Source organism: Aythya ferina, assembly GCF_964211825.1.
Source record: "Aythya ferina genome assembly, chromosome: 7".
In the NCBI taxonomy this organism is placed as follows: Eukaryota; Metazoa; Chordata; class Aves; order Anseriformes; family Anatidae; genus Aythya; species Aythya ferina.
The window spans coordinates 4,595,753-4,613,902 of NC_140302.1; the positions used below are offsets into that span (position 1 = coordinate 4,595,753).

Genomic DNA, 18,150 nt, shown 5'->3' on the forward strand with positions numbered 1-18,150 from the left:
GGGAGGGGCTGTTGTTCTTTTGAATTTAATCTTTCCTTTCTGAATTCTAGGGGTTTGTTTCTGCTTCAGCTAGAGCTCCCCTTGGAATCCATTAGCTCCTTGTGGTTTCTCTCTGCTTGACCACCTCTGCAAGTCCAAAAAAAGGATGGATGGTGTCAAGATGGAACTTGTGCTATTGTGGCTACACCTGTCTTGATGAGGCAGGAGAGTAAAAAGGCCTGTAAGATACCACTGAATGCCCCCACCTGGTATGTTTGGTTTAACAAATATGTTTCAAGTGCCAGCTCAGGTAAGAGGTGGGAGAAATCTGTGATAACTCTCTTGCTGTGCTTGATTTGACAGTTCCCTAGCTGAATGAAGAGTAACTCTCAACTCCCAGCTAAAAAGAAATTAAGTCAGCAATACGTCACATTTGTGCTTCCACTGATGAAGATGCACCAGTGGGAATTTCCAAAAGCTACCAGTAAACAAGTGATTAAAGACTGGAACTAAAACACTTTCTGAAGTATGTACTATCTCACTCAGCTATACCAGTTGTTGTGTGTTCCCTGTCACATTTGCAGAGGTAGTGCACAAAGGGGCCAAAGCAGACGCATGGAAAGGAGAATACTTGGAAAAAGCAGGGTCAATTTACTGGCCAAGAGACTGAATCAAGTTACACAAGACAGGAAAAGACATGGCAAATTAAAACCCTCTCTAAATTACAAATTAAAGTGCCATGCAGTTTCCACAGCCAAAGTAGAAAGGCAGCTTGTAACCCAAGAAACATGCTAGCCAACCCAAGCTACAGCACCATCCTCTAGACTAGCACCAAGGCCAACAGCACAGCTGTAATTCAGACAAATGCTGAGTTCGACCGAGTTCACAGCAGGATTTGAGATTCAGATGATACTGAGACAGATACTTGTTCACATTAATTGACTATGAGATCGTTCGTGCTCCCATTTCTGCTATATCTACCTTGTTTCTTCGTTGTTTCTGTTTTGGGTTTTCTTCAAGGATGGAAGTTTTTTTTATTATTATTTATTTAATTTTTTAGTAGCCAGCTCGCTTTAAAGGCTCTCGCTGGTTCCAAACCAAGGAATAAGACATATAATCACAAGGTAAGAAACCCTTCTTGAATTATGGTGTCTTGCCCCCACTTTCACAAGCACACTCCCTCCTGCCGATTCTTTTCCCAGTCAACTCCCCTTCCACACTTCAGGGAAAACAGTAAGAAGAGCACGAAGAGCAGTCAGCAGCTAAAACTCCCTTATTTCAGCAGTGGAGGCAAGCAGCAACTCAAAGCAGAGAGATGATTTGTAAAGACTGCCTAGTGACGGGTGGAGGGAGGGAAAAGGGGCTGGGCAAAGCCACAGGTTAGGATTACAATGACCTGCAAGAAACTCAGCTTAATAACAAGTTAGACAAGTTCAGGATCTGTGCCTGAAATGTAAATCCGATCTATTGCTACAGCTTCTATCCTCATGTGCTTGAGCAGGCTGCCCTCCCTTTCTGGAGCCCTGCCCAAGTCCAGGCTCCAAACATGATGTACCTCTGGGAAAATGTTTTATCCTCCGTCACATCAGCAGAATGGAATTGTGCTTTTGCTGTTTTATCCCCAAACCCTCGAATTCTTCAACTGTATGTACTCAGCATATATTTTTACACGTCCCTCCTTTTTTAAACATACTATTCTGAAACAGCACTCAGCCCCCCTTCCCCAAATCTCCTGTTCGTGCTGTTCAAGAAAACAGTGCTAGTTACAACCAAAAAAAAAACCACATCTGAGAGCATGCTTTTGGGGTAAACACAGCCTAAAAGTGAAAGAAATAAGCAGGGGAGAAGGGAAATATTAGCCAGAAGGGCTACTTTTTAAATCTTTTAGTACTGCAAACAACAGGAAAAATGGCTAGATTAGCAACAAATGTCATAAATATGTACAGTCAAAATGAAGATAGCTAACCTTTTAAAATAAATTTTCACAATTAAGAAGTGATTAAATAGCATTAGAAAACTAGCTTACATTTGCTTAATAATAGTGCAATAATTTACTTTCTCTCTCTCTTATTTTTTCAAAGAGGGGCAAAGTGAGATCAGAGAAGATGTTCTTTCAGAAAACAAAATAGAACCCAGCTATGATCAGTTATAGTGCAGGATTTCTAATACCATTTTATATGTAAAATTGTTACAATGCTTAAGTTGTATTTTATCAGTAATTATTGAAACACAACAGATCAGGAGGAGCTTTCAGAATGATATATCTTTGACAAGTTTATACTGGTGCTGAGCTTCATGGCTGGCACATTTGACGAATGACATTGCAATAGTCCTAGTTTGAGTTAACAGATCTTTGTCACTTCATGAATGCAGTGGACAAAAATCAAAGACAGATGAAGGCAGCAAAACAGTAAAAACAAAAATTGGGATAAAGGATAAAAAGAAAAAGAAAAAAGAGGAAAAAGGATGTCAATAAAAGAATATTCATGTCACTAGTTTTTAAAATACATAACCATGTTTTTTATAATCAGATTTAAATGAAAAAAAGACATGTCAAACACCAACATGACAATGTTTATGGATGTGTTATATTCTACAATTAAAAAGACCGATGTTGCATATAGGCCACTAAATTAAACATATGCATCACATTTTAATGTTATGTTACACATGCAATCTAACCATAACAGAAGTTTATACACTGGAATTTTAGTCTTTCACTTTTCAAGCTTTCAGTGAAAAAACTCATTACATGGCTAGAACAACGGTAGTTCTAAAGCAACTGACAATAATTTTAAGAGCTTCAGCAAATTCAGCAATGATCCATGGAGGCATTAAATGTTTATATTAAGCCCATGCTTAAGTATAAGCAATATTAATGCTTTGCTTTCTATTGCATTTCATTCATTTGGGGGGGAAAAAAAGGGTAATATGAATCCAAATTTTGAAACAGCTGAAAGAACAGCTTTTGGTGTCAGCACAAAAACATAGGACCAGAAGAAAGATAGTGGACGAAGAAAAATGAAAGATTAAGTTTCTATTTTGAATAAGTGTATTTGTTGAAAAGAAAAACAAAACAAAAAAAACAAACAGTGAAGCAGTACTTTCAGAAGCTGTCTTCAATTTTCTAGTTGGAAGTTACATTTCAGTGGCAACTGTGTGAGAATGAAGTAAATGTAAGGGGATGGAGAAATGAATGTAGAAAAACAAAGATAGACCTGTACCTTTGTTCTAGTTGTTTCATAGTTGCATTAATTTGATTGGTCTTATCCTCTAAGCGACCAATTATTTCATTCTTTTCTTTCATAGCATCTTCAGAGACCTGTGTTATAAAAAAGGGTAAAACTGAAGCAGGTATGTATTGCACTGTTACCTTATGGAGTTTTTCTCTTCAACATCTTTGTTGAAGATGAATTCTTTCTAAACATTCCCATCTAAAAAGCATACTTGACAAAGTACTTAGACAAAATTTCATGCCTAAAAACATGTAGTTTTGTACTTTACAAGTGTAGATGCTATTTAGTAAGTAGGTATTTTCTATTTGTTTTCCTTTCTTAGTTCATCATTTTGCAAGTCAACTTAAATTCACTGGCCGTATTTTTCAGTAGCTCACTAGATCCTAACCAGTCAAGAACTAAGATGCTTCGGCCTGGAAATCACTGAGGTTCTCACACTATCAGACTTTACCATATGTGCCTAAAAATACCTGGCGTATTTTACTAGCACATTTTACAATTTTGATTGCTTGCACAGCTATCACAATCTCAGCTTGAAGATCTAAATGCAAGGGAGAACATTATCCTTGCTATACAGATCAACACTATAAACTGGTCCCTGAACAGGAAATTCAGCATGATTAAACTGCTTGACTCATTTCATCGTCCAGAAAGTGGGTCTGAACGTCATTAAGTGAAATTTGTGTTACAGTCCCCAGAAGTATATCTTTAAAAGAAAAACAAAAACCTACAAATCCTAACATAGTGAATAACATTCCCTTCTTATTTTTCTTCCTAGCTCTGTTTATATTTCTCATCTTCTGGTCCAGTCTCCTTGACAGTTGCAAGCAGAAGAGTAGAATCCTTTGTCCTTCATCTCACTTAACTCTCAGCAGCGCACTATTTTTTCCCCCTCATTCTGTCAGAGATTTGACTGTTTTCTTGTGCTGTTTTTGATAATTCCTTCCATAAATAAAACTTACTCGGTGCATAAATAATTTAATACTAAACTTTCCTGGTGTTTTGTTAAATGTATTTTGGGCCTCTGAGATCCGTATTCTCACAAAGGATTTTTTTTTTAGCATTGCACCGTTACAGATTTTCTTTATTTGTTAACAGATTTTTAAAAGCTGTAATTAGCTTTCTCCAATGAATCTTGTTTTCAAGTGCCATGCCCTACTTCGAATGCTCACATCTCATTTTCTCTTTAATTCCTCACCATGTGCCTCTACCTTTTATAGTTCTCTCTCTCTGTTTTTTATACAGCACAGGCCAAGAAGCGTGAATACCTCTAGATATAACTATTTCACATAAAATGTTACAAGACCATGCTCTTATTCTCATGCTCCTATTCTTATGCTCTGTTATTCTATAACCCCAATAAAATTAAGTGACTTCCCTAAACTTTGCTTTGTGTGAAATCACGTTTGCATCAGTAACATTCCAGAAAAGCACACTGACCTAAAAAGTGGAAAGAAACTAAAAATTAAGGAAATAGCAGTATCTAAAGAAAACAGTAATATATCTTTCTTACTTCTGTCAAAATCATATCATCAGAGAGCAGACTTTACCTGCAGCTTTTGGTACATTTCCATGTTAATCGCTTTAACTTCATCAAGCTGCTGTCGAAGTCCTATGAGTGTATCCTGCTTCTCATGGATGTCCTTCTCCAGTAACTTCATGGCAAGTTCTATCTCATGTTTCATGCTAACTTGAACTACTAGTTCATTCTCCATATCCTACAAATCACACAAAAATCACACCAACACAATGCAACACAAAACCTTTCAACAATTACACAACATTTTATCTACGTTTTGAAAAAGTACGAAGCTAACTCTAACAGAGCTGCAGTACCACCTATTTCACCACATCAGAGATTCTGCCCCTCTGTAACTTTGCTGAGTAATTACCCACTATCTAAACATTACACTCACATGCTTAGTGACTTAGGCTTTAAAAAGCTTAGAGAAGACAACTCACATTTCAATACTGGAAGATACGTTCCATTTCAATACTATAATACTGATTTCTTATAGAGTTGACTAAGTATTAATTACAAAAATAGAACTACAGGATTTCTAGTTTTGCAAGAAATACCTAGCATTCGTACAAAGCACTACTAACAATTCATCTACATTTTTTTCCAAATAACTTTTATTTTCTTTACTATGCTTTAGCAACATTGTTACAGAAATGCTAATGTACAAATTGCTCTTCTAGAAAACCTTTTTATTACATGCAGTTGGAGAAACAACAATGGATTAAAGGCAGTGCTTAACCTGAGCAAAAGCAAAACTAGAAATAATTTCAGACTCTTCTCAAGTACAATCTCTTCTAGAAATGCTGTGTACTCCTAGAAAAATGTACTCACTTGTCGAAGCTGTGATTCTTCTCGAAGCTGTCTACGTGCTTCATTGTACATTTCATCTAACCCCTGCCTGGAGTGTTTGTACGTCTGAAGTTCTGCTTCAACATCCACTTTAGTTACCTACGAAGATATGCAGAATCTTTTTTCATTACAAGTTTAGCAATTAACAGCATAATCCCCAAGCACAGTAGAAATAGGAAAGCAGCTTGGTTCTGCTACGTGGTCATCACTTTTATGAAAAGTGAGTAAACGAGCAAACTAAACTGTATTCCAGTACAGTACTCCTTCAGTACATCATTTCAAAACACTATTTCAATACTGAACAATCCAATTATCTGTCTAACCCGTGCTTTTACTTTTTTTCCTGTAAAAGAGGCTTACCTATTATCCTGTGTAGGAAGTTATGTAAGGAGTTACAAATTGCAGCTTAAAAAGCATTTAGCAATTGTATACACAAGTATTCCAAATGATGTAACATTCTTATAATGAGACAGGTCAGAATAGACTGCTCACCAACTAAAACATATACTACCTTGACAAGATTTTCAGATAACTGTACTAAATGCCCTTACGATGTAGCTTAAAGAAAAAAGAAAAAAAAAAAAGAAAAGAAAAAAACATTGATAAAACAACCTAGTGACCTATAATTTCAACATATTTATGCCATAATAAAGCTTCCGAGATCTAACGGATTCTTTCCCTAAAGATCTGTTTTAAGTTTGGCCAGGTACTGCTTACTTCAAGTTGCAACGTAAACACAGTCGAATGACAACAAACCACGCTATGACGTACCTCTAGGTGATGCTGTGTTTTCATTAAAATCAGAGTATTTTCACTCCTTAATTGATGGTTTTCTTCCTGAAGTTTAATTATATTGTTTTTGGCTATTGCTAACTGAAAAAAAAAAAAGGAAAAAAGACACTGACCATGTTTGTGAGTAAAAAAACAACAAATAAAATGTTCTGATGAATGCAAGACCTAGACATTATCTGCCCTACTCCTGCAGTCTCTGAAATAAAGGATTCCTAAAAAAAACATAAAGGTCCCTTATTTAGTAATGAGTCACCTTTATTACACAACACCATACGTATCCAAGATACTTCATTATTTCATGTCTGGTAAAGAAGAACATGCTTTCTTTCCATTGCTTCGTTATGACGCAGAGACCCTTAAATCCCCTTTTCTCATCCTGCATTTTTCTTTCTATTTGCATTCAAATATATCCAATTTGATTCTTTTTGGTCATCTTCATATATCATATGGAGCAATTTACATAAGAAAAGTTCTCCCATGTGGTGAGAACACATACACAAAAGAGGAAAACATTAGAACTGGGCCCTGTACTATATATCTCAATGACAGAAATATAAACCAGCTGATCAAAACAAATGGACACCTCTGAAGTGAAGGTTTGCAAAGGAACCAGAAAACTAAGAATTAGCACTCAGAAAAAGTGTTTTCCTCTCTGTGGATACATTAATACCCACAGCAAGCTAGCTATCTCTTCAGTCACTCAATTTGGACATTTAAATTTTATACTTCATTAACTATTTTTCAATCAGCTTGGGTTAAAAAATAATTGTGCTCTCGTTTAAAAAGCAACATATATTGGAATCTAGCAAAGCAACAGAAATAACTGAAAATATAAGATATAAATACAAAACCAGAGCTAGGCAGATCAAAAACCTGTATATAAGCATGGTGAATAAACGAGAAAGAAACATTTGGCTAAAGCTGAGAACAGTAACAGAAATTGCTCGCTGAACTACTTTTTGTCTCCATGTAGCAACTGGTGTCATCTATTATGGACTAGTCACCAGCACAAAATTGTCCTTACAGCTGGCATTAAGAAAGGCTTCTTTTCTGTTTTTGTCCCAAGTGGGAAATTGTGATGTTTCCTAGAACTCCTCTACTGATGCTGCATGCTACTGAAGCAAGCTGACTGTAAACCCCTGCAGCTACTGCACCTTTTCTACAAGTCAAATTAAAAGCATCTGAACATATTATAAAGAACTGACGTAGACTAAAAGAAGTTAAACATATTTATAAATATAGTGAGTGCAAATAATATGTATCATATATTACTAAAAAATAATACCTCTTCAATCAGTTTAGTATTTGATTTCTCTAATGAATCAACTCTTGCATGTAGACTGCTAACTGTGCTACTGAGAGAGAAAAAGAAAGAAAGCATTATTCAAAATTACATACAAACTCGTTCAACCAAGCTCAAAAGCTTTAAAGCAAGGTAGAGTGATTAACCATTAGCAAGTGCTACAAGGTCTTCTCCCATTATTTGAGGTTTTCCTAAATATAAGAAAATTAGTCTCCTTTGTTGAATGTTTATAAACTGCTTCCCAACTCCCAGCGTCATCCTTGTCACAAACTCATTTTTGGATGTGATTCTACATTCCTCCCTTTCCTTTATCCTTACAGCTTATATCGTATCCAAATGTTTAATGAGTTCCCTTAAAAGGCAATTTGCAATCATCATCTTGCTTTCCCCCAGCCCCATATAATGAAAACCATTCTCTAAATTCTCTTCCTCCCAAATTCATCCCCAGTTTAAGCATGAAGAATTTTCACCCATTTCCCTGAGGTTCTCTCTCCCAAAGCTGTGGTGGAAAATAGAAATGGAAATAGAGGTGTTTTACCTTTAAGCCTGAACTGACAGACATACTTCAAAATAATACTTACTTCAGTTGTCTGTTTAGTTCTTCAACATAATTCTTTTGGTCCAAAATTGCAGCAATCTGAACATTTCTAAAGCAAGAACATAATAAAGTGAGCTGTATCAAAATGCTGTAATGAATTATCATATGCAAATGTCCAGTGTGTGCTTAAAGAAAAATAAGATGAAACAGCTTTGTCTCACAGTCATGAAGTCAGTAACTTATATGTTGTGGCAACAGTGGAAGACTAAAGACCCAATGCTTTAACTGGAAACAATTTCTACACATGGAATGTAAAAATATATACAGTCTCAAAAGAAAAAGGATGTTTATTTACTCTGCCATATCTCTGGTTCTTTGATATACTGACTACATCACAAACTGAGGGCTAAAAGCTTAGCAGGTTATTTCACACTGCCACCTTGCAATCTTTCAATACCGTTCATCAGGTAAATGCAGCAGGTGATGTTGCTCAGGCTTGCTACAGGGTGCAAATAATCTGACAGCTGACTAGTAACACAGACCAAAGTGGCGTGCCATCTATCTCAAGACAGTGAGATCAGAAAATTTCATCTTCAGGGAACCCTGTTTCTACAAAGAACAGGGCACCAATCGAGAAAAGATTTGTTGATATGCAAAAACTGAGGCATTTGGTGTGAGGACATACCTCTCCTTTCCCCCAATGTCTTCATCACTCTTTAAATACATGGAGAAATCGATCACCCCAACCTAAGGGAAAGCAAACGTACACAGTTTCATATCATGGAAGTAACTGCTGTTGTCATACATGGTCTTGTCTCCATTTATTAAAACCTCAGCTACATCAGCTTCCAAAGACTGGTCCAGTTCAAGTGTGTTTAAGTGAAGCTCAAAAAATTGAACACTAATATTTCAAATAGAACAAAACAAAAGCCCAGTCTCATGTGTTTGTTAAAAATGATGTTACTTTTGAAACAAACAACACACCGTGAAACAAACATCCTTCAGTCAAGTTCAGAAAAGATGATTTCTTACATCTGATGGAGCTTTGCCAAGAGTTCATAGGAAGATTTTTTTCTGGGAGACTATCAGATGCTACTGAACCCTATCACTGATTGAGGAGACTTGAGATTAATTTGTCTATAGCATTTCACGCCATTTCTCTTTGCAGCACAACTCCCAAAACTGACGTTTCTCCCATGTTTAGCTTTTCAAAATTCCTTGCCAAACAGCACTACCTCTCCACGCTTGCTGACTCCCAGGTGTGCACTCAACTGTCCATTCATATTTTTATAGCTTGCTAAACCTGAATCCAATTCATATACTTTCTGTTCAATTGTAATTCAATCATATACACCATGAACAACATAACCTTGAGTTCTGCTTTCCACTCTATTCATGAACCCCTACAAGCATACCTAAACCATTTATTTTACCAAAACCAATTATTTCTGGTCTCTAGCAGCCTCTTTATAAAATTATTTCCATTTCTCTGATCCACTGCTTCCTTCTTGAGCTCCCTTTAGATTTTGAATACAGGTAATTTGCTAAGTCTAACGTTTCCTTGGTTTGTACACTGCTTTCCTGCACACTTCCTATCACCATCTTCTATTTGGTCTTTCCTCATCTTTTCTGAAAGGTCCCTCTTCCAAAAGCTTTCACTTAAATGTATTTTGCTTATTAAAGTAAAATATTCTCCCTTTACAAAAAGGCAAAATGCCATCTCTATAAAATGTACTTTGTTTTAATCCTCCGTATGCGCATACACACATTTCTCCGTTGAAGAGGATTCTTCTGAAATACCAAAACCATCCTCCTGGATGTGACTCTCATAACCCTTCAGAAGTCCCTTTCTGCTCAATACAACTTGCTGCTTTTGGCTTCTCTGAGGACGATGCCTTATTCACACTGCTCTTCATAAACAGAATTACTGTAGAACCTCCCCAGGGCAGCCACTATCACCTTCTCAAATCAACTTTTCTCTCCCCTCATAGAACAAAGCCAGCAAGTGACCTAGAAACAAAGGTGCAGCTAGCAATTGCTGTTTTGTAACTTATAATAACACACGTGTAATTCTCAGTACTGGGGAAAGCACACTGATAAAGTTTCTAGAATTACATGCTTTTCAATATTGTGTCTTCTGTTAGTCAATATCAGTGTCTAAACCATTAGATATTAACTAGCAGGAATGCTGAAGACAAGTGAACTATGATTCAAGAGCACACAAAAACACTTAGCTACGTCTTTTCTTTAATATAAAAATTGCTTTTCATCAAACATATGCTGAAATACAGTACTAATCAGACATAATTAAACAATTATGATTTTTTGTGATTTTTTTCCACAAAATATCTGGACACAATCAGGGCTGAACACATCTTATATTTACTTAAAAATACTTGTGCCTATGCCTTTAAAAAAGATTTCATCAAGATTTTCTTGGAAAAGCTCAGAGTTCAAAGTCAACACAGTTTGCAAAGCATGCAGTGCTGCTCTACTGATACCAGTCTTGGTTCAGATTGAAAGCAGTCATACTCTTATAAAGACTTTTATTACACTGTGTGAAGCATTTTATCTTTTTTTCAGGTCACATTGCTCCTATTGTGTTCCAGAATAACAATAAATGAATCGAATGGGATAATGTGAACTATACTCAAAGAAAGAAGCTGAGTTATGCAATTAAAATGGGAAGAACTCTGCCATTGCTACTGCTGCATCCATTTGACACCAACCCATAAAACTTCACCTTTGCTCTCCGACATTATCACCATGTAAAGGTCTGATCCAACCAACATTGAGGTTAATACAACAGCCCCACAGATCCAGGACCTGGATCACACCCTAAACTATCTAGAAAGATTTCTAACAAGTCACAGCTCTATAATAATGAAATTCATTGTACACAAAATCTTCCAGAGTGGATGTTTGTTACGTTACCTGTATTGACTTACTTGTGAATCTAGGTCTTCACCCTTTACACACAGGTTAGCGTCTATTACATTCAAGCCAACTAATAATCCAACAATAACTGCTCCTTCTTCTTCCATCATTAGCGCATGATACTCATAAAATTCACTGTTAAATAAAAAGATTGTCTAAATTGATACATTCAGTATATGTAGGTGCAATAAATTAACTGCAAGTGATATCTAAATTTGAATTGTTTCTTATTCTAACCTTACTCCAACATTCTTAAAGACAAAAAAGTCTGCCCATATTTTGACTTCATGAATATTTAAAAGCAGGAAGTGCAGTTTGTCTCAGAGGCTACTGAAAACATAGCTACTACCCTTGGCTCCAGAAATCTAAACTGCAAGCTTAGGGTACACAAGATGGGGATACGGCTTATCTTACCTTAAAAAAGACCTTTTTCCTGTACACTTGCTTTGAGCTACTTCTGATAGAAATTTTATCTGGTGAAAAAAAAGCTCTGGACTTTAACAAAAACACTCTTACTTGGCTTCTTTAATTTCAAGTGAGTAAATGGGTATAAGAAATATGGAAAGGGCTGAAATTATGAAAGGGTTTTTTAAAGAAAAATACTGCTCTAAGCCACAGAGTATCAACATTTACTTCCTCCTCCTTGTATTTTTTTTAAATAAAGTTTTAGACTTTATGAAAGAAACTGTTCTTTCAGTGGAAAAGTCCACACCCATTGACCAACAGTGTCATCCTGAGACACCAGCATCATCTACAAGAAATAACAGTTCTTCAAAATATTTATAGGTTACAGGTTTGAAAATAAAGTGGCAAGTCCTTTTTCCCTTTGTGCTTCATCTACCCCACCACAAAGCAGACCTTATGACAGAAGGGAGCAATGCCAGTTTTAGAATTGTGAAAGGACTAGCAAATTCAAGGCAATAGCCCCCCAAGCAATGGCTGCTTGGTAGAAAACCATGCACGTGGTGAGTTAACCTCCTGTACAGAATTTTCTAGTCCATATTCTGTACGGCTGAGGAACGCAGTAGGACCCCTTCCCCACCACCCTCACCAGTGAAATAACAGCAGGTACACTGCAGAAGGCCCCTCTACCATGATGGGGAGAAATATCATCTCTTTATTCATCAGATGTCCCTCAGTCTTGATGAGAGGACAGCATTTGTCCCCTCTGCCCCGAGGACTGGACGAAATCAGCCCACAGGCCAGAAACTATGCCGTACGACGTTAAAGGTATATTAAAAAGTAGTAAATACAAGACAGTATTTTTTTTCAGGAGACTAAATCCATCAAAATAAGTTCTAAATGGAATTTGCTTAATTGTTTACCTGAGAAGATCTCTTTGAATGATTAAACAGCGAAGATAGTCAGCCATTTTCTTCTGCATTAGTGCCAACCGTAACCAGGCCCGGGCACGGCCCAGTGGTGTTCTGGACAAAGGTGATAGAGAAGACAAGCAGTTCAAAAATCAACAATATAGCAATTAGTTTATTTTCTTAACTATCTTATCAGTATACTGGTAGAGCAACTGAGATTTCTGAAACGTTATTTTAAATGATTGAGCAACACAGTCTGTGCAGACATGATTTCTAGGCTTTGACTCCAAGCTTTGGGATAATACAAGAAAATTTTTCATTGGCTCAACCAAGTTTGCAAGCAGACCCAGGAAAGAACAGTAGAAAAAGCAAAGGAGCCTGCCAGTAAAATTAGCTGTTTAGCTCAAGAGGGTAAAAGCATGCAACTTTCTACGCACCGCTGTACTTTGTTTTCACACAATGCATGGCTAGCCAAGTAGAAAGAATTTTTAAGAGCGGTGCTTTTTCCTGTAAAGACCTGCTTCTTAACCTGACACCGATGATCGTGAACAATGACCTTGAAAGTCCAGTTTCTAGCTGAAGTAAAATGTCTGCAACAATTCAGATTCCTTTCTCCAGCTCACTTATAAAGACTTTAGAGAAATTGTGAGAAAAGTTACTGAACGTCCACTACAACTTGCCATGCAAGTCTGCCTTCTCAATCCTGTTCTCAAAACACAGTGAATTCTAACTTGAGCTCATACATTTTACAAATTCTGTGGTATCTTGAAGAGACAATACAAAGAAAATGAAGATGTATGTAAATAGCAAACATTAATATCTAAGAAATTAAACCTGAAACTTTACATCCTCCTCTTCTAGTGCTTGCATGCTAAGTGATAAGCACGTATGTGGAAGAAAAAATAAAAACAAAAAAAGGAAACCAAGCCAAAACAGAATAAAAAAAAACACTACCCCCAAAAAAAGAAAAAATACCACACACACACACACACATCTATATGCTATATCAAGATAGAAAGTGCAACACACTTTGCGAAGAGTATTATTTCATCAAGCCTGATACAAGAGTAAATAATAATTTATATACCTATCTGCTTTAGTTGAGGTCTAAGGCTACCAATTATAACTTATGCTGCCATACAACCAACGACAATGTAAGCAAACCCTTTCAGAATTTAATATACGGTCAATTATAACGCTTAACACAAAAGTGGAATGCAGAGAGATGGAAGAAGATTGTAGTCTACAGCATAAATTCACATTAGAGAAGGATGCTGTACTGAAGAATATTCCTACAAAAATCCAAAGAACTGCCCAATTCATTCCTCTTCAGTATGGTACCTTTTGTTTTTATACAGCTTTTGCTGACTAGAAGCATGTGTTCTTCACAGTTCTAGACTGCAGACTGCAATACACAACCCATTCCTTTTTTTACTGTTTTTGTCTACCACTTAGGAGACTTTTCTCACAGTGATATCAGAAAAGAACACAAAGATCCCACTTTTTACAGTAAAAATTTTTAAGCAGCTACCAAGAACCACCTGTACTCTCCCCCAGTATCGTGTGCTAGTGTTCAAAGGCTTGATTAGTGCCAAATGAAATCATGAGACATCTGTAGATCAGATTTTGTATCTTCTTGTTATATTTTAGCAATACAACTTACTTGAGGCCGGGCAAATCTCTGACACTTGCTGCTATTTCCTCAGCTTCTGGATATAATTTCTCCACAAGTTCCAGAGGACCCCAGATGGTTTTATTGTAGCTTAGAAAGGATTTTCTTACTAGGGGAAGAAAAATGTATGAATTCATTTAAACAATAGACTGGCTTCCTTCAAAACAACTAGTCAGTTCACCAGTATCCAAAGCCCTCTCACAAATTACTTTGCCACGAACATAGAATTATTGCTGATGCTAGAACTAAATAATAACAAAAAGTGTGATTAGCTAGAAATATAAGCTACATACACACATACAGTTGTGGAATCCTTGGATCACTTACAACAGCAGTTTACAAAACAAAAAGTTGGCAGATGTAGAAATATATGTTGTAAAGTATTAATAAGAGTATTGATTATAACAGTTGACAATTCATATTTGATTCTCTTCTTAATTAAAAAAAAAGAAAAAAAAAAAAAACACTTTGTTTTGATCTCATTCAAGAAAGAAAGGAAGAAAAACTGCATGTTTGGGAAGAGAAAGATGCACCTAGTATAATTACCACACCTTTAAGGCCATGCTTCAGGCAGTGCTCCATGACAACAAAGAACTGCTGCAAAGGAGGGTAGTCAGAATCCAGAGTGCGGCCAAAGCTCAAAGCTGATTCAATGAGTCCTTTGATACTTAATTTAGCCATGTTCAGTAAATTTGCTCTTTCTACAGCTGTCGGGTCTTTTACAGCTAGGACAAGAAAGAGAACAAAAAGTTATGGTTCAAGTTTTAGAAAAGATGCAAAATATTAAAATGGTTCTTGGCTGCCTTGTTCAAAGAAATGCTTATCTTAAACTAGATAAATTCCAAGAAATAATTTAGTAAGAGCTATAAGACACTACTTTATGGAAGAGCATACAGTCCAGAACATATGCCCATACAGATTGTTTTAGTAGGTGAATTAAAAAATGAGGCCAGAAATGTCAGTTCTCCATTACTTGCTTGTCTCAGTACCTCCCAGTAACAATCCGTAACTGCAAATTAACACCGGTATCACTGCTGTCCTGAAACACTCAGCTGCACAACAGCAATCAGTGCCCTCACCATGATATCAAAGCAGCATTTCTACTGATGCCAACATCTACTTGGTGTATTATAGTATAATACGCTAATGACAAAGAGACATCTTTCTCTTCTATATATAGCCATTTTCCACTGCAGCCCTAATTTCCAATGACAGAAGCATTTATTTTCCTTTTTAGTCTGCACATAGTCTCAGTGAGTAAATCTGGAGTGATTTCACAAAGACATTACATATGCGCATTTGTGTGTTGTTTTTGTTCCTGGAAAATTAATATTTAAGTTTCTCATATAACTACAGATTAATTTCTACATGTGAACATTTAAGAAATAAAGGTTCCGCCTTAAGTTCCACTTTAAAATGTTCTTGATACACTTTACAAAATGCACACCACAAAATTTACATTTGGAGATTAAACCTTGGCAGTAAAATTCCCACAGCTTTTAAAAATCGTTCTGATCTGACAGAATGGACAAGGTTCCTCTTTGTAGAGCTCCAGCTACTGAAACCAGAGTGTTCAGAAGATTCTCAGTTAATTTCATTCGTAATTAAGCATTTCATGCATTCAGGCCACCTTTTATTTTGCCAAAATGAAACAAGAGACAAAGCAACCCTCTGTTTATTCACCGTGATCAAAGGAACTTGCAAAGAGGCAAAGAAAGATGTTGATGATTTACTGGTTTCTGCTATTTGCAATTAAATCTAACCAAAAAAAGCAAACAAATGAAGAACACCTATTTAAACATTGCTACACAGATGTCAAAATACGCTTATATATTTGTGTCTGAGGGAGCACGAACCTCTTCCCCTCTTCCTCTGCAAATGTTGTTATTAATATCCTTGTCTCTCTGGATTTCAGAAAGCACAAAGCAGTGTTCAAAACGAAATATCTTTCTAAGACACACTTCCTTGGTGGATTCCTCAAACAGCAATGTAATCATTTGGCTGATTTCTTACATAGCATAGCTCTAGGCATTTAGGTATTAGATATAAACTTAGAAAGCTGCATTCTAATTTTCTGTATTCATGACTGCCCATCAAATGCCAAAGTACCATTTTACCATACAGCCTGACCTATGCCAATGTTCCGGGAAAAAATTAATTGACGGAGGCGATATACCCAAGATAACCTTAAAAACCACTTTTACATTCTCTCAATTTACCAGCACTTCAACAGAAAGCATTACGATCTGGTGGCAGACACAGCAGCCAACTAGTGACAGCGCTGTGACAAGGATTCCCCCAGTCAGCAGTCCCTGCTCACTTGTTTGTCTCCTGCCAGCCCGAGGAAGAGCAGCATCCGTACCCCTTCTGCAACGGGCACAGGCCTGCAACAACCCGAGCGTTTCTGCTAGTATGGGTCACGTCAGATTTCCTGCTTTTTTTATCAGGTTTGGTACTGACAGTGCTAAATTCAAACTTCATCTTAGCCAAAGCCTTGCTCGCTTCAGGTGGACAGCTCCCCCTTGCCACGCATTCGGTCCATCTGCCCAAAGGCATCTCACAAATTCCTTTTGCAAGCGACCTGATTTTGACTTTGGAGCTGATCCTGCCCGCAGGCAGACGAAGTTCCACACCCACCGCCCTTTTAATCAGCAGCCCTCCCGCCCGGTCCTTCTAATGCAGAAACACCACATTTTAGGTCTGTTTTAAAATACGGTCTGCCTGTATCGAGCTATTTTCCTTCACGACTCGGGATTCTACACGGCGTGCTTTCTGACAGCTGCCGCTCGATGAGGCAGGCTGCCCCTCCGTAGGACGTGGCGAAAAGGGCTTTTCTCACCCCAAAACAGCAGCGGCTGAAGGGCCTGTTCGCAGGCAGCGCCCGTTTCCCCAGCCTCCCCGCCACGGCTCGCTCTGCTTCAGAGCCACCAGCGCCCGCCGCCAGCCGCCCCTCAGCGCCCCCCGCCCGCGGCGGCCATTTTGTGCTCGCTGAGGCGCGGCCCCCGCCGCCCCCCGCCGCCCCCCGGCCGAGCACCTCAGCGCCCCCCGGGCGGCCCGGCCCCGCCGCCGCTCACCCATGGCCGGAGAGGAGGAGCTGCCGCCACCGCCTCGGCCGCCCCCTGCGGGCCCCGCCGCTCCGCCCGCCCCGCTGCTGCGTGAGCCCGGCCCGGCCCCGCCGCCACACGGCGTCCCCGGCGGCGGGAGGACCCGCCCCCGGCCTCCCATCGCGATAGGCGCGACAGAGCTGCCGCGGTGGCGCCGCTCGTGGTCGCTGGCTGAATAAAAAGGGCCCGGGTAGCAGGCTTCTGGCGACTGAGGGGGAGAGGTAGCAGGAAGGCTGCACTGCCAGGGCTCCTTAGCGTTCAACGCTATGGAGAAAAAAAAAAAAAAAAGGAAGCGATAGGTGTAAACCTTGACCAGCCCTGCTGCTCAGGCTCTGATCCGACTCGTTTGTTTTGCAACAGCTGTCTGTTTATTCATAGAAGTAGGCCAGGAAAATAAACAGCACTAAGGCAGTGTTGAAACTGGTACCCACGCCTGAGAAAGCCCTGTGCTAAAGGCAATGTATGTGGAAAAGAAAGAACAATCACTTCCTAAAAGATGCTTTTGATACTCCTTAGAATGTAAGAGTATTTCAGAGAATCACAGCATGAGACTACCAGGCCAAAACATTGTCTCACTTGCAATGTGATTTTACCCTGCGTCAAGAGAAGATGCATTTTAGAAGCTTGTTCTCATGGTTCTTTCCTATGACTAATTTAGTGTAAGAAAAAAAGCTACATCTCAAGCCTTTTGTATACATATCATAATCGAAGAAAGAAAAACTATGCTGAACTAACAGCACTTCTAAGCAAAAAGTAAGTGGGGTGGTAGTTAAACTGTATCTTTTGAAAGACCCAAACATGCAGAGTTGCTGAAGAAATAGGTAACCTGAAGACAGGAGATCCTGTCATGTATTCCAACTATTTCTGCACTGTTCACAATGCTTTACGTAATACACAAACAACTA

At 38.2% G+C, this 18,150-nt stretch overlaps 1 protein-coding gene across 4 annotated transcripts in view; it reads right to left on the reverse strand.

Annotated features, from left to right (window-relative positions):
- RUFY2 (RUN and FYVE domain containing 2) overlaps positions 1 to 17,381 on the reverse strand; it is a 27,764-nt gene extending 10,383 nt beyond the window's left edge. The window contains exons 1-13 of one of the 4 annotated variants that reach the window (XM_084526695.1): positions 17,216 to 17,381; positions 14,693 to 14,866; positions 14,133 to 14,250; positions 12,482 to 12,583; positions 11,168 to 11,291; positions 8,905 to 8,966; positions 8,263 to 8,328; positions 7,664 to 7,733; positions 6,358 to 6,459; positions 5,569 to 5,685; positions 4,766 to 4,933; positions 3,204 to 3,301; positions 146 to 2,338 (exon numbers count right to left, since the gene is read on the reverse strand). In XM_084526695.1, coding sequence (XP_084382821.1) covers positions 2,230 to 2,338; positions 3,204 to 3,301; positions 4,766 to 4,933; positions 5,569 to 5,685; positions 6,358 to 6,459; positions 7,664 to 7,733; positions 8,263 to 8,328; positions 8,905 to 8,966; positions 11,168 to 11,291; positions 12,482 to 12,583; positions 14,133 to 14,250; positions 14,693 to 14,866; positions 17,216 to 17,366 — 1,461 coding nt within the window. In that variant the 5' untranslated portion in view covers positions 17,367 to 17,381 and the 3' untranslated portion in view covers positions 146 to 2,229. Of the gene's footprint in view, positions 1 to 145; positions 2,339 to 3,203; positions 3,302 to 4,765; positions 4,934 to 5,568; positions 5,686 to 6,357; positions 6,460 to 7,663; positions 7,734 to 8,262; positions 8,329 to 8,904; positions 8,967 to 11,167; positions 11,292 to 12,481; positions 12,584 to 14,132; positions 14,251 to 14,692; positions 14,867 to 15,997; positions 16,760 to 17,215 lie in introns of those variants that run through there. The other 3 variants (XM_084526693.1, XM_084526692.1, XM_084526694.1) reach the window with 3 other exon arrangements.
- Between the last annotated feature and the right edge of the window lie 769 nt (positions 17,382 to 18,150).